This window comes from Hoplias malabaricus, chromosome 5 (assembly GCF_029633855.1).
Source record: "Hoplias malabaricus isolate fHopMal1 chromosome 5, fHopMal1.hap1, whole genome shotgun sequence".
Classification (NCBI taxonomy): domain Eukaryota; kingdom Metazoa; phylum Chordata; class Actinopteri; order Characiformes; family Erythrinidae; genus Hoplias; species Hoplias malabaricus.
The window spans coordinates 53,271,381-53,286,792 of NC_089804.1; the positions used below are offsets into that span (position 1 = coordinate 53,271,381).

Here is a 15,412-nt window from a genome sequence, read left to right on the forward strand (position 1 = left end):
TTAATAAGTTAGTTAAGTGGTGACCAATCGATAACGTCGGTGGACGTCCAAAACGCGTTTTATACAATTTATTTCGGGACCAATTAATAACGTCAATGGACGTCCAAAATACGTCTAATAGTCGTCTTTTCAATGTCTGTGTTTGGACGTCTTTTCAACTTTCATTTTCAACCTTAAGAGAACGTTGATTAGACGGCAGTCATTACGTTATTTCAACGTTGAATCAACGGCTAAATGTTTATTGGGTGGGATCTTACACTGGAAGCATCCAGACATCTGTATAACTATCCAATGACAAATGTTAGACCTGTATCAGAGAAGTGTCAGAGCTACTAGACTCTTTAATAAGCAATTCAAAACGCTTATTACACACCATTACCAACGATGACAGGAGTTCTAAGACCGACATGGCAACAGATCATTCATTAAAACCTCTGGGGCATTCAGGTGAGGCTTTTTCATCACAGCAGGGGTTGGACAGCACAGCAAAAATGCTTTAAAATTGCCAAGAAGCTCCTGAGGGCAGCCAAACATCCCCAGTCAGAGCCAGAATAAAAGAAAATAGGAGCACTTATGTATCAGTCACTCTTACAGTTGAAAAGAACAAGTCATATTCATTTCCAAAACATAGCAAACAGTATTTATGAAAATGTTTAAGGAATTGTATGTGTCTCCACATGGGGTCTGCTTTGGAGACTATAACATGGGCTTAGTACAGACACATCCACACCACTAGGTGTAAATATGATGGCTGTTTTCCCAGTATACATTTAGCCGTTGATTCAACATTGAAATAACGTAATGACTGCCGTCTAATCAACGTTCTCTCAAGGTTGAAAATGAAAGTTGAAAAGACGTCCAAACACAGACATTGAAAAGACGACTATTAGACATATTTTGGACGTCCATTGACGTTATTAATTGGTTCCGAAATAAATTACTTGTATAAAACGCGTTTTGGACGTCCACTGACGTTATCAACTGGTCACCACTTAACTAACTTATTAAGATGGACTTTGGACATCCATTGACGTTTAAAATATCTCCTTGACGGACAGACTACTTTTAGACCTATTTTGAACGTCCAGGGACGTTCCTTGTTTACTGGGTTGTTCCTCTGACATTGTTTTTGTTTATGTGGCATTGAGAAAAGTAAATGAGCCCTGTTTTAATCTGCAGATGGCTTATCAAATTACCATTTTTGTGGACTATTTGCAGGAACAACACTCCTTATAACTTCAGTGCAACTGGACAATAGCTGTCAATTGTAGACTGTGCCCTTGGTTGTGACATCACAAGCACAGCTAATTAATTCATTCCTTCATTGTCTGTAACCGCTTATCAAATTCAGGGTCATGGTGGGTCCGGACGCTACCCGGAATCACTGGGCGCAAGAAGGGAACACACCCTGGAGGGGGTGCCAGTCCTCCACAGGGCGACACACACTCACCCATTCACTCACACCTATGGACACTTTTGAGTCACAGCTAATTCAGACCATCTCTTTGGAGAGCAGCGAGGCTAATACAGATTGAAGCTTTAATCTTCATTTTTTTTGTGTAGTACATCATTTTAAAAAAGCAGTGAAAGTGATGTTTGCCGCCCCTGATATGAGCCCTTTAAGGACATATTACTGAACAGAGAAAGACACAGAGCAGTGTGTGGAAACACAACGGTTTATTTCAATAAAATATCAGTATGAACTAAAGACAACAGTACTCCCTACACATACATTCTATTGTAATGTTTCTTTTTTTGCATTTACTCTTATGTCTTTATATAAAAGTATACAAACTAACATAGAAAGTCCCCTGGGTCCAGGCAGATAGGACCAGTGAGGGGAGAACCCACCCCCCTTAAAAGTGTGTGTGTCCCTCGGGATGTCTGGACAGGGGGCTCTCAGTGTCCGTGGGATGGCACTTTCTGTGCAGGTAGCAGTATGGTGACAGGGGGAGGGTCAAACATCAGACATAATAAGCTTTCATTTTGCAACATGTGATTATAAAACCATCTCAGTGACCTGTACTCATACACACACACACACACACACACAGAGTATAAACAACATGCTTAAATCTGCACACATCCACATTACAAATCCTCATCCACACACACACACACACACACTCACACACCCACACTCCCATATGAGGCTTTGGTTCACCGAACCAGGTATAAAGCTATGGGCTAAATCACTACCGCCACTCTGTATTGAATAAAAAGTGATGCATTGAATTTTCTTGATTCAGATGTGTCTTTAAAGACATTGATTTCTCGTTTCTGTGAGAATTTGTATCCAGCCACAAATCCTTTGGATCTAGAAGCCACTCCAAATAATCTCAAAGTCACTTGATGCGACTCTCTCCAGAGGACCTAGTTGCATGCGTCCAAAGCCTAATGCTGGGGCTATTTATTCCCTTCTAACTGACACCTGTCATTAAGCAGTTGGATAATAATCTCATTTATGGCTTCTCCAATGCTTCCCATGTCGTTTTAGGTGTATCTTTGGAGTGTGCCTGTTCCAATGTGTTATCTTTTAGGTTTCTCACTTTCAGTAACTGGTGTGTCAGCGTAATTCGGTGTAAATCTAAACAATGGAATCATATGAACTGAATGTTGCACTTTTGTTTCAGTGTCGAACCTGACCAGACCACAACCGCTGACAAAGAGCAGGACCAAAGAAAAAGGAATAAACAGTTTCTGATGAAAATAAGTGCTTACACCTTAACCATCCACTAAACCAAGCACACAGGACTGTTTAGTTGAACTGTGGAATCCAGTACCAGTTTTACACCTATATGTCTCTTTCCCTGTCTAATATCTAATATCTCCCGCTTCAAGTCTCTCTCTCTCTCTCTCTCTCTCACACACACACACACACACATACACACGAATATATACACACTAACACACAGTGTTCCAAGGCACAGGCAAAACCACAGAACCTGAATCTCTCTCCCTCCGCTCTGTGAGATCAGCTTGATCGGCCAAAGCTTCAGAGAGAAACACTCGGGCGCTCTTCAATAGGGAAAGACAGCCGCGTAGCGTTTCCAACTGAGCGTTTTTGCTAAAATGAAAGGAATGTGCGCTTTCAGGAGAAAAAAAAAAAAAAAAAAAAAAAAAAAAAAAAAAAAAAAAAAAACTTGCATTCCATCGTAATGCATAGGGAAGAATCCCCACTCAACCCCTGCCCAGTGGAGGTACGCTTCAACACCAAACAAACCCCAGAGTACAGTACACAACAGTTATACAAGTGAATAGAATGGCTCTGAATGAATGGCTCCGTGTGTGTGTGTGTCTTTACAGAGCCATGCTGAGAATTCCTGCCAAAACAAAGTGTGTCCATGCCTAATGTCACCTCAATTATATGCCTTAGAGACCACTAACAGCATGAGGTCACCTCTGTATCTCTCTCTCTCTCTCTCTCTCTCTCTCTCACACACACACACACACACACACCAACAGTGGTCATACAGAAACATACTGCTCATTAGCCTACCACACCAGCTAAATGAAACATTTTGTTTTACCTTCATCAGTAACAATCAATCTCCCAACCAAACTTTCTCTCTCTCTCTCTCACACACACACACACACACCGCATAGTACCACACAGTACCACACAGTGTAGAGTACAAAGACATAATGTTGTATTTAAATGACCAAAAGGCACAAGGTATTGCTAATCATACAAATAACATGCCAAACAAAGTTGGTATTTCTTTTTCCGACTTCAGAGGATTACTTTACATGAGGAAGTGGGGCAATGTCATTTTAGGATGAATTCACATGGGATAAGAAACAGTTTACAGAGATGAGAGGGACTTCTAGGTTTGAAAATACCTTACACACACACAATATTAAAAAAAATAAATGTCCAGAGGTTACAGTGCTCATGTTCTATCCTTGTTTTATTTTCCCTGAGGTCCACTTTAAATATTTGTGTGGGTCTTTGAACCAAATTTTAGTCACGATGCCATTTCCAACCTCTCTTTGTCCATTAGGAATAAACAGGAACTAAAAAGCAGAAAAAGCTGAAACACTCTTTGCAACTTCAGTGTGAGTGGGCGGGGCTACGTTGCAATATTGTTTTAATACTATATCAATTAAGGATAGGCATCTCTCCATGATTTTAACAGAAATGTCATGTACCTTAGCAACCTGCTCAGCTGCATTACGTGTCATTAGTCTTTTCCATTAACCTGGCAGCTTATAGTCGATTTTGTTGCCTAAAATCTAATCTTTTTCGGTGACTTTAAGGTAGGACAGTACATATTGGTTTGATTGAGGACTTAAAATCAAATTACATTATAAGTAAAAGCAATGAAAGCAACTCCTCTTTCAGAACATGTATATTTACCCGCACTGCAACTCAGCATGGACTGGCTTACCCTGGGATTGATTATTTGGGTGTATTATATAATAGGTAAAATGCACGGGATGTAAGGGGTTAAAAAAAGGGGGTTGGATACTGACAGGATTAGAATCACCCAAAACATTCAAAAGGTTATAATTACATTACTTCACCTCCTCATGTAACTCTTTTTAGTAGTCCACGTAGTACTTTAGAGACATTGAAAGACAATAGGAACAGTTTAAAAGGTCCATCATTGCATAACCACCGAAATCTCCCACTCTGAAACGCCACATACACACACTCATGTCACACTCGCGTGCTCACTTGGAGAACACTCCTTAAAAACAAAACAAAAACCTGTTAAAAAAAACGAAGAATGTTTTGACTTGTCAACATCAGCAACTACAACTGTGGTAAAAACATGATGCACGCGAGTTGCAAGAAAAGAACGTTTGTCAGAATGAAGTACCTCAACTCAATGGCTTTCAATCGAACCGTGCATGTGGAATTCAGAGCACTGGTAAATGCATGTTTAAATGTGCGTGCGTGTGAACCGAAGGGGAAGTGTGTTGGAGGGGAATTAGGTGCCGAGCGACCGCTTGAGGACAGGAGCCCTTCAGTACAGAGTCGCTGAGGAGAGTCAAAAGATTCAGAATCAGAATCAAGTCAGAGTCAGAATCAAAGATTCAGATCAACTCAGACAGTCATAGCAGCAGGAATGGTGTTGTTTGCCCCAGTGCCTCATGGGACAGCAGCGGGACAGAGATATGCACTGAAAAACAAAGTACTTCAACGAGTACTTTAATGGAATATACCTGATTCAAATAATACACTGGTTTCACGCGAATGAAACACGATGAATTTCAAGGTTCTATAATGTGCTCCACAGTCAAAACCCTTTAAGACTCTTTGAGGTGTGCCCAGATGCTTAGTCCTAAACACTGAGGCCAGAGTATGCTGACGAAGGTCCTCAGTGTAATGTGTCATTTACTACGATTGCCACTGTTAAAGGAAATCTCTCAAGAACATGCTTTTTACACCTTTAATAACTTGAGCTGATTATATAATCAGACATATATGTATTATCTCTTTTCACATTTCACATCCATGATGAGGATTAGTATATTTCTATGTACATGACCCATAAACTATGCATTTAGACTCATGCACTAATCTTGTAAACAGCATGGACACAACGCAAATAATTCACATCTGAAACATGTGAAAATGTTCTCCGCATTCAGTGGCTGTATTGAGATACACCCTTAAGAACATAACCGCTGTCTCTCAGTGTACTTTTTATGGCTGTAATTGTGATACACTTTATATTTATGTGAAAACGGTGTACATTTTTGAATCAGGTACATTTTTTTCAGTGTGATTTGAAGTCACTAAGGTCCAGCAGATTGGCAGTTACCAGCCAATGAGATTGGCTTTGGCCTTCTCTGTGAGTTTGCGAACTCTGCCTTTGCTGGACGTGCCGAAAGTGATGGAGGCATCCTCAAACAAAAGCTGTCTCTGCTCTTCCTCAGAGTCCTCCTCGTTGTAGAATGCTGTCCTGCGGCCCTGGTTGCGTGTTCTCATCTGCCCCTTTGAGTTCTCGTCGTCTTGAGACTCCGTCCCGTCCAGCTCTGGCTCCATCTCCTTTAGAGCCGAACCTGGGGCGGAAGGCCTGGCAGGTTCGCTGCCACGACGACTACTTCTCCTCACCCCTCTTTGCTCTGTCGGGGCTGGAGTGGGCGGAGCTTGCTCTGTTGTCCTGACTATTCGTGGCCTGCCCCTCTTTTTCGGTTGCTCGGTAGGCCCCATCCCAGAGTCTGATAGGTTAGCGTCCTGCGTCGTGGATGAAGCCCTGCCCTCGTCACCAGTTGATTGCTCTGGCTCATCCTCATGGGCGGAGTTATTCTGTAAAGCCTCTAGCTCTTTTTTGCTTTTCCTGCCTCGCTTCTTCCCTAGAGGGACGGACAGTGGGGGTGGCTCAGCCACTTCTGCTGTCCTTACTGGAGGTTCCAATCTAGGTCTGCCCCGCCCCCTTTTCACCACTCTCAAAGTCTCTTGGCTACTGTGGCCGTTCAGATGAACACTGTTTGGCGTTAGAGGAGTATGATCTACTGGACCTGAGACAGAAAGAGGGGATTAATGAAAGGGTCTGACAAACAATGTTACAAACCAATCACAAAAGCCCATAAAATGCGCATTGTGACAAGTATTTCTGATTAAATACAATACTGTTTACTGTAGTTTTTACATTCAGATCATTTTTAATTTCATCACCACTAGACTTGTGCAATATTAATTTACCATTTACCAAGAACAGTTCAAATCAGACACACAATAAACTAAACATAAAGCCAGAGTGGAGCACTCGGAGGAAACCCACGCAGACACAGGGAGAACACACCACACTCCTCACAGACAGTCACCCAGAGGAAACCCACGCAGACACAGGGAGAACAACGATACTCCTCACAGACAGTCACCCAGAGGAAACCCACGCAGACACAGGGAGAACACACCACACTCCTCACAGACAGTCACCCGGAGGAAACCCACGCAGACACAGGGAGAACACACCACACTCCTCACAGACAGTCACCCAGAGGAAACCCACGCAGACACAGGGAGAACACACCACACTCCTCACAGACAGTTGCCCGGAGTGGGAATTGCAACCTCCAGGTCCCTGGAGCTGTGTGACTGCGACGCTACCTGCTGCGCCACCGTGCCGCCCTCAAAAATACTCTACACTGCTTAATTAATTATTATTTTTTTTAATGGAATGAACTGACCAGGTTTAAAATAGAAGTACAATTAATAAAGTGATGAGAAAATTGCCTCAGAATGGGAACCACTGTCCTGTATATCTCATTGTGATCATTTAGAAGAACATTCATACATTTACAGATTAATACATTCCAAATATTAATATGTGATTTCTGATAAATATAAAATAGTGCAAAATGCATTTCTATATTTCCTATAAACAAATGAAATATAATAATAATAATGTTTCTAATCACAAACCTGGCGTGTGCTTAACTGGAGTACGAAGTTTCCGCCTGGACTCTCGGCCCCCGCCTCCATTGCTATGGGCAACGGTAGCGCTCTCAGTTTCCCGGGAGATGCTGGGAGTGGAGTGAGAATTCTGTGCTCGGAGGCTTTTGGAGGAAGAGGAGGAGGAGGAGGAGGAGGAGGAGGGTTCAGCTCCTTTACTCTGGGCAGGGGCAGGGGGAGCAGCTGACTGAGAGGGAGGTGGGTCTGTGGAGTTATTTGCAGAGCGGGCGGAGCTACGAGTGCGTCCAGCGGCAACAGCAGGCTCCGCCTTCCCGTTGATGTGTGGAAGTGTCTGTCTTAAGAAAGGAGGGCGGGATGGGCCAGCAGGAGTGGGAGGGGCTGCCGTCTCAGATCGGGGAGGAACACGAGAAGAAACACGCCGCTTTCTCTCGGGACTGATGAAAATAAAGAGAGTCAAGTTACTTATTTGTCTAAGATTCTGCCAGTCAGCTAAATCAATTTCGGCATTTTAACGTACATTTAATGTGGTTCAAATGACACATATTTCTGCAAACACATGTTTGGGGCACTAATATTTATGGGCTAAAGCTGGGGTAGTTTAAGATGAAGGTGAATTACTGTCCCTTTAATGTGTTATTTTTGTGTGAAAATAAGGTCAACCAAGAAAAGTCTAAATTAAAATATACCTTCATTTTGCTACACAGCTAAAAGACATTAATAGTAATGTGTGTACCTGGAGGCCGAGCTGGAGTGGGAGGAGCTTCTCCTCCTCCTCTTCATGGTCTGTCTGGTGGATCGTTCTGTGTGCAGACGCTGTCGAGTCAGTCTCTCTTTCTGCAGACTCTGTGCTGCTTTAAAATCAGCTAAGATCGAGCTGACGTGCTCCTCAAAAAGAGCAGAGAGGCGCAGACTCATGCTGTAGATCTACAAACACACACACACACACACACACACACAAACACAAGCTGTAGTACATCTATTTCTCTGCACACATTCTTATCCCCATTTCACCCTGCTCTTCAATGTTCAGGAACACCCACAGCAGGTATGATTTGGGTTGTGGATCATTCTCAATGCTGCAGTGACACCAGAGTTGGTGGTGATGTGTTAGTGTGTGTTGTGCTGGTACGAGTGGATCAGACACAGCAGTGCTGCTGGAGTGCAGGATGTAAATACAAGGTCAGTGTTTGTAATACATTGATCGTTCAGTGTAAAAGAACATAATTAATAATCTATTGTTGGTGTAGCTCTCACCCTGGACTTCTTGCTGGGCGTGTACGCTTTGGAATTACTGAAGATGAGTCGCACATCCTTGCATAAGTCCATAGGAGTCTCATAATCCCCAGCTAGCAGTGTGTTCAGAACTGTCCCAAAGTCCATTGGTGTGTCCACAATGTCCAGATAATCCTGAAAGACAGAGTGCACATCAAAACAAGACATCAACGAAATGCTTTTGGTGAAATCTGGCCTTAATCACAATTTGTATGCTGTGTTTTTGTATCCAGGATTACGCCTAGTGGTGATATACTTAGGTTACAGTTAAAGGGTCATGCTTAATTGCCACAAAAACATGACACTGACATGCCGGTGTACTACATGCTTAGCCATGACACTGGGTTTTCTTTTTCTGTGAGAATGTTACCGAGTATTCCTCCAGATCCACAGGTTGTCTGAAAGGCTCAGAGTCCTCACACTGGAATATCAGATCCAGCAACTCTCTGCAGCGGCCTCTCCAGGCCTGGGGGTCTCCAGACGCAGGCTTATTCCTCAGGTTTCTCAAAATGGGCTGCTGTTTGCCCTGAATAAGAAAGAAAGGCATGAAATCATCACTGTAAAAGAGGCAAGCATAGTCAGAGTAGTATAGTGGGATATGACGATATCAAATATGTTCAATTATAAATGAACTAGACCAAGATCAGTGTGATCCTCACATCCCCTTAAAGACCAATACTCAAAAACAAATTTTGTTAACGTAATTTCACCACTTCTGACCCAATGGAAACAGAATTCTATTCTGTTTCAGTGACTTACATTTAAAAAAACAACATAAAACAAAGTAACAAAATAGCTTTAAGAGCAACATGACAGAGTTCCACAGTCACTCTGTGACTGGAATTATTGCAGTCTATGAAGTCTAATGCGGATCTGATGCAGTTTCACTGGCCCTGACTGGCCCAGCTTTGTATAACACTTTAATCTCAGTCACTCCTGTTTAAATTGATAAATAATAGGATTACAACCTGAAACAATGGCCAGAAACACACACTAAACTACAGGCGAATCAAACACCAGAGTAGGCATATTCATTTATTAACACGATATATTCATATCAAATATCCACACAGTGGTGTCTCTACCCCTCACATGGCGCTTAATGGTGTGTCTACCTCACGGGAGGCAGCCGAAAGTGCTCCACTGAGGTAGACACACCGGTCGCTAAGCAATTATAGTTTTTGGGCCCATTTCTACATTTAAGCCACTCTCACATTGCAAGCTTTTATGTCTCAATATTAATTTCTTCTCACCAATGCTCTTCAAAAAAATCAAGGGGGTGTCCAAAGGATCAACAAATTGTTTTTATGGGAAAGATATTTTTCATTTTACTATATTTTATTATATAAAATATTACAGTGTAAACAACATGCTAAAACTAGCATGTGATCGTCGTTAACTGTTAATGACCACAAACTTTAACGTGAATCCCCTGCCCCAAATTATTATTATTCACTGTATCATTTTCAAGACATCAATTTGGCATATGGTCATTTTATATTTAGGTTAGATGTTCGATTGCTAGTAGTGACCGATAACCTTAATGACCTCTCTGCTTTTGCTGTAGCATACAGGGCTGTTCATAATGTTTTGGCTAAACAGTGTTTACACAGTGTATTAATTCAAACAGGTTTAGGAAGGTTATGTCGAGACTGGAACTGAAAAATATAAATGATAATATAATGATTCTTGGGCGGCACGGTGGCACAGCAGGTGGGTGTCGCAGTCACACAGCTCCAGGGGCCTGGAGGTTCTGGGTTCGATTCCTGCTCCTGGTGACTGTCTGTGAGGAGTTGGTGTGTTCTCCCTGTGTCTGCGTGGGTTTCCTTCGGGTGTTCCGGTTTCCTCCCACAGTCCAACAACACACGTTGGAAGGTGGATTGGAGACTCAAAAGTGTCCGTAGGCATGAGTGAATGTGTGAGTGTGTGTTGCCCTGTGAAGGACTGGCGCCCCCTTCAGGGTGTATTCCCGCCTTGCGCCCAATGATTCCAGGTAGGCTCTGGACCCAGAACTGGATAAGCGCTTACAGATAATGAATGAATAATGATTCTTCTTGAATGACGTTCATTCTGTTTTGATTGTGGTGTTTTACTGTGTTTTGAGTGCTTTGCACATGCAAGCAATTAATCACTGAAACGTAACACATAATTACCGCTGAACTCTTACCTTCTTATTGCGTTTAGATGTACCAGGAGTTTCAGGCTCCTCATCCTCCTCTTCGTCCTGGGTTTCCATAGAAACCAAAAAAGTTTCAGGCAAATCATTCCAAGCCCAAATGCATTACAGTACACATCTGCTCATAAATCTGACAAATGAAGCTCTGGAGTGTGTGTGTGTGTGTGTGTGTGTGTGTGTGTTTTGTTTATGTGCATGAAAGCTTATTTGAAAAAGAGAGAGCGGTACTTACATCACTTGTGTCCGAAAAAGCTGTTTTTTTCATACTGTTATACAGTGGAGTAATATCAGTGCAACTTTGGTCCCTATTAAATTCACAAAAAACAAAACAAAACAAAGAAAAAAAACAATTAAAAGAGTGACCCTTCCATATCAAAACTCATCAGCTGCTTTTGAGTGTTTTCTGTTTTTTCACGTAACCTGACAGGCGAGATAAATTACACACAACAACACAGTGAAACTATAAACTAACACCACACTCTGAATAAACGAGTGTTAAGGTGACGATTAACAATGTCTAAAAGCATCCAAGAAATGAATTAAACTGATGTTGTGGATGAACCGATGTGGGGGTTTGGGCCTGTGTTAGTATCTGGTAATATGAGGTGTGTATCTGAGTAGCCAGTTTCAGTGCAGATATCTTTAGATGATAATGTGCCTCTGCTCGCCCCACCCAGAGTCAGCAGCAGCAAAAAGCAAGGCACAAAATCTCTCGTTTTCCCTGTTCCTTTATTCTTCCACTCTTCCCTATTTTTTCTCAGCGTAACTCTGCCTTTGTCTTCTCATATAAAGCGGGTCTAATTGGGGAAAATGCTTGTTGAATCATGTTTTTCTGACTAAACACTCCCTTCACTGCCCACGTACTCCTATGCATCATTTACGTTGATGTGGATGTTAAGCACTAACTATAGCCACTAAAGGACAGTTCACAGGCAAAGGTTTTTGACAACAACAACAAACACAGTGATGATGGTGGTGGAGGTGCTGATAATGGAATGTAACTTACTACAAAACAAAGCCAGTTACTAGTCTCCACTGCTCCCACAGTGATAATGCTCGATGCTGTCTATATACACGTGCTTCCACAGAATGTGGAAAATAAAATAAAAGATGGACGAAATGAGCGCAGAGTACGGACAGAAGGCTTAATGTGTATCTGTATTCATATTAAACGCTGAGCATAAATAAGTCTTAAGTAAGCCCATAAAAAATGACTATGTCGTCTCATTTCACAGTTAATGGCTTGGTACACACTCCGGATACACCGATTTTATACATAATAAAACATTTAACCTACAATGAAGACATTCTTACTTGAAAAGGCGAACACAATGTTATGATACACTCATTCATCTTCGGTAACCCCATAATCAGTACCAGGGTTTTATTTAATAAACAGTCTATTTAAACAGTAGATTCTGAATTCATGATTTTGGACTGCACTCTGGGTTCTGTTATTGGAGTTTGGTGTTTGAGATCTGATCAAAGACTTACTTTATAAACGCCAGCAGCAAATCAGACACGAATTTGGCAGTTTTGACGATGAAGGCTCCAGGCTCGTTAAAGGTCTGTGCGTTGTGTTCAATGTAGCGAACCTCCCACATCAGGGAAGACATTCGCCTGCAAACACACACACACACACACACACACACACACACACACACACACATACACATACACACATAAGAACACACACACACACGAACACACACACACACATACGAACACACACACGAACACACACACGAACACACACACACACACATACGAACACACACATACGAACACACACATACGAACACACACACACGAACACACACACACACACATACGAACACACACATACGAACACACACATACGAACACACACACACGAACACACACACGAACACACACACACACACACACATACGAACACACACACACACACACACACACATACGAACACACACACACAACATAACATTATTAATTCCACAAGTGGTCACTCAATAACAAATGGGTTTGTTTCATAAAAACCCTTGATATCGGAGCACCATTTCTACAAAATATAGCTCAATATCTGTTTCTGATTCTTAGATTCTTCTTAGAGTCTTCAAATGTGAAACATAATCTCTTATCTTCATAGAGTATTTTAGAATTTAAGATAATGTTGTGCAGAATCCAGAAAAAAGCATCCAGTAGTTATGGGTCTAAATTAAACTATTTTATATTTGATGTGTGTGTGTGTGTGTGTGTGTGCGTGCACATGTTTGTATGTGCTAACACCAACCTGTAAAAGCGGTGTTCCAGTCTGTGTCGGATGGTACTCAGGTCTGTAACATAAGCCACTGCAGTGCAGTATGTGGGATAAGCCTGAAGATCCACAGGCACAGAAAACGGAGCCGCCACATCTGAGTGAGGAAAGAGATAGTAATGACTGATATAAACAGAGAAATAGTCTTTATGGCATCTTTAGGGCATGAGAAGATTGCAATGACTAAGTATCATTCCTAAGGTAAATATACGTTGTGTTCAAAATTCGATGAAGACCTGCCCATCCAGCGATTACTCTGAAATGACGTATTTATTGGACGTATGTCCCTTTAGGCTTTACAGTAGATATTAGGAACTTTCTGTGAGGATTTGATTGCCATGACAAGATTTGTGAAATCAAAATTTTTAGAATAAATTCTGCAACTCTATTTCTCCAAGTATTGGATGGAACTCCACCGGTCTAGAGTGGAATGCTGAGTACCCTGTACCTCGTTAGCTGGCGCGTGACATTGAGAATTGTGACTTAGGTGCTTTGAAGTTTTTTCAGAGCATCGTATTTGATTTCATGCACAATGTGTCCACAATATGTGCTCCTGAAGTAACTGAATGTGCTAATTATACGGGGAGGACACAGTGTATGTATGTGTAAAAAGTCTTGCGAGTGTAATGTTGAAATGTTAGTGTTATGACTTCATACCTAGCGTGGACAGCTGGTCAATGCCATTGATGATGCGTTCACACTCTTCATCACGTGAGCATGAGCCCCACTCACCTTCCAGAGGACGATAAAGTAAAGCTTTATGCTCCTCTGTAGTTAAGGGCATGCTTTGTCCCAGTTCATCAGGAAACATTGCTGGTTTAAAAAAAATACGCAGAGAATATCACAGGTCAACACTGAGCTACGGGTCCAAATATCATTAAGGACACGACAGTCTGGATTTAAAATTGAGTAGTAACAGACAACTGATACCTTCAATCTAACAGCTGTTACCATGACAACTAAGCTCCCCTCGCTTACCCAGCGAGTAATTCAAACTGAACAAAATGGATGGATTACTTTGTCCATGAAGTGTGTGTGTGTGTGTGTGTTTCTATTTGTCTGAATATTAGTGAGCCAGTGGGCATACACTATAGCACTGTGCAAAAGTCAAAGACCATCCTTTAAATTTTTTATTTCCAGTGGCAATTGGCAATCAGATCATTATTTTTCAGCATCTGGATATTTTTCTAGCACTTCCACTTTTGGTCTTAGGAGTCACTTGAATTTTCTGATTCTTACAGCTTTATGACTCATCGTATTCAAAACATATTCAGTGACTTACGCTTGTGATTGGCCAGACTATTGTTTTAAGTTAAAACAGTCAAGAAGCCATTACAGAGAAAAGAATAAGAAAATAAATCAAACAAAAATAGCTGGTGTTCTTAGAAGAACAGTCCGGTGATCTCCCGGGTCTAACATAGGTGTTAAAATGCCCATATTTTCCGTTTTCTTGATTTTTTTTCCTCACCATAAATCCAGAAATATGCTGCTACCCAGTAAACAAGGAACGCCCCGGACGTTCAAAATAGGTCTAAAAGTAGTCTGTCTGTCAAGGACATATTTTAAACGTCAATGGACGTCCAAAATCCATCTTAATAAGTTAGTTAAGTGGTGACCAATCGATAACGTCAGTGGACGTCCAAAACGCGTTTTATACAAGTAATTTATTTCGGGACCAATTAATAACGTCAACGGACGTCCAAAATACGTCGAATAGTCGTCTTTTCAATGTCTGTGTTTGGACGTCTTTTCAACTTTCATTTTCAACCTTAAGAGAACGTTGATTAGACGGCAGTCATTACGTTATTTCAACGTTGAATCAACGGCTAAATGTTTACTGGGTAGGGTTATGACTAGCAAGAGAAAGAGAGATATTACACCTGCACTCTGGTCACTGCACTGATTTCCTGTTCATTGTACGGTTCTTAAATACATTTCTTTAGGTTCTTAAAAGACTTTTAAATGTCTTCATGGTCACACTACTTTTTTACCTCAGTGGTTCCCAATGTGGAGGGTGCACCCCTGGAGGTGCAAAATAATTGCAGCGAAGGCCCAGCAAAGCAAACGAATGAGATTCATAATGCATATCACTTGTTATAATTCCACCCTAAATATGATTTATCATTTTATTTTGGTTTGTTCACCAAAATAGGAATGTGCAGTTTTGTATTAATTTCACAGTTTAAAATAAATTCCAGTGGAGTGTGTTTGTGTGTTCCAAAATGTTCTCATCTCCAAAAGAAAACGTTTGAGAACCACTGCGAACCATAAGCTGTCACAGTCATTTTTATTACTA

The 15,412-nt window shown here is 41.5% G+C and overlaps 1 protein-coding gene across 2 annotated transcripts in view; it reads right to left on the reverse strand.

Moving 5' to 3' along the window:
• Nucleotides 1-1,667: 1,667 nt before the first annotated feature.
• phip (pleckstrin homology domain interacting protein) overlaps nt 1,668-15,412 on the reverse strand; it is a 59,199-nt gene continuing 45,454 nt past the window's right edge. For both annotated transcript variants that reach the window (XM_066670403.1, XM_066670402.1), the window contains exons 30-39: nt 13,774-13,929; nt 13,093-13,213; nt 12,315-12,440; nt 11,053-11,125; nt 10,812-10,868; nt 9,015-9,170; nt 8,627-8,779; nt 8,106-8,296; nt 7,382-7,806; nt 1,668-6,474 (exon numbers count right to left, since the gene is read on the reverse strand). In XM_066670403.1, the coding sequence (XP_066526500.1) occupies nt 5,771-6,474; nt 7,382-7,806; nt 8,106-8,296; nt 8,627-8,779; nt 9,015-9,170; nt 10,812-10,868; nt 11,053-11,125; nt 12,315-12,440; nt 13,093-13,213; nt 13,774-13,929 (2,162 nt within the window). In that variant the 3' untranslated portion in view covers nt 1,668-5,770. The remainder of the gene's footprint in view (nt 6,475-7,381; nt 7,807-8,105; nt 8,297-8,626; nt 8,780-9,014; nt 9,171-10,811; nt 10,869-11,052; nt 11,126-12,314; nt 12,441-13,092; nt 13,214-13,773; nt 13,930-15,412) is intronic.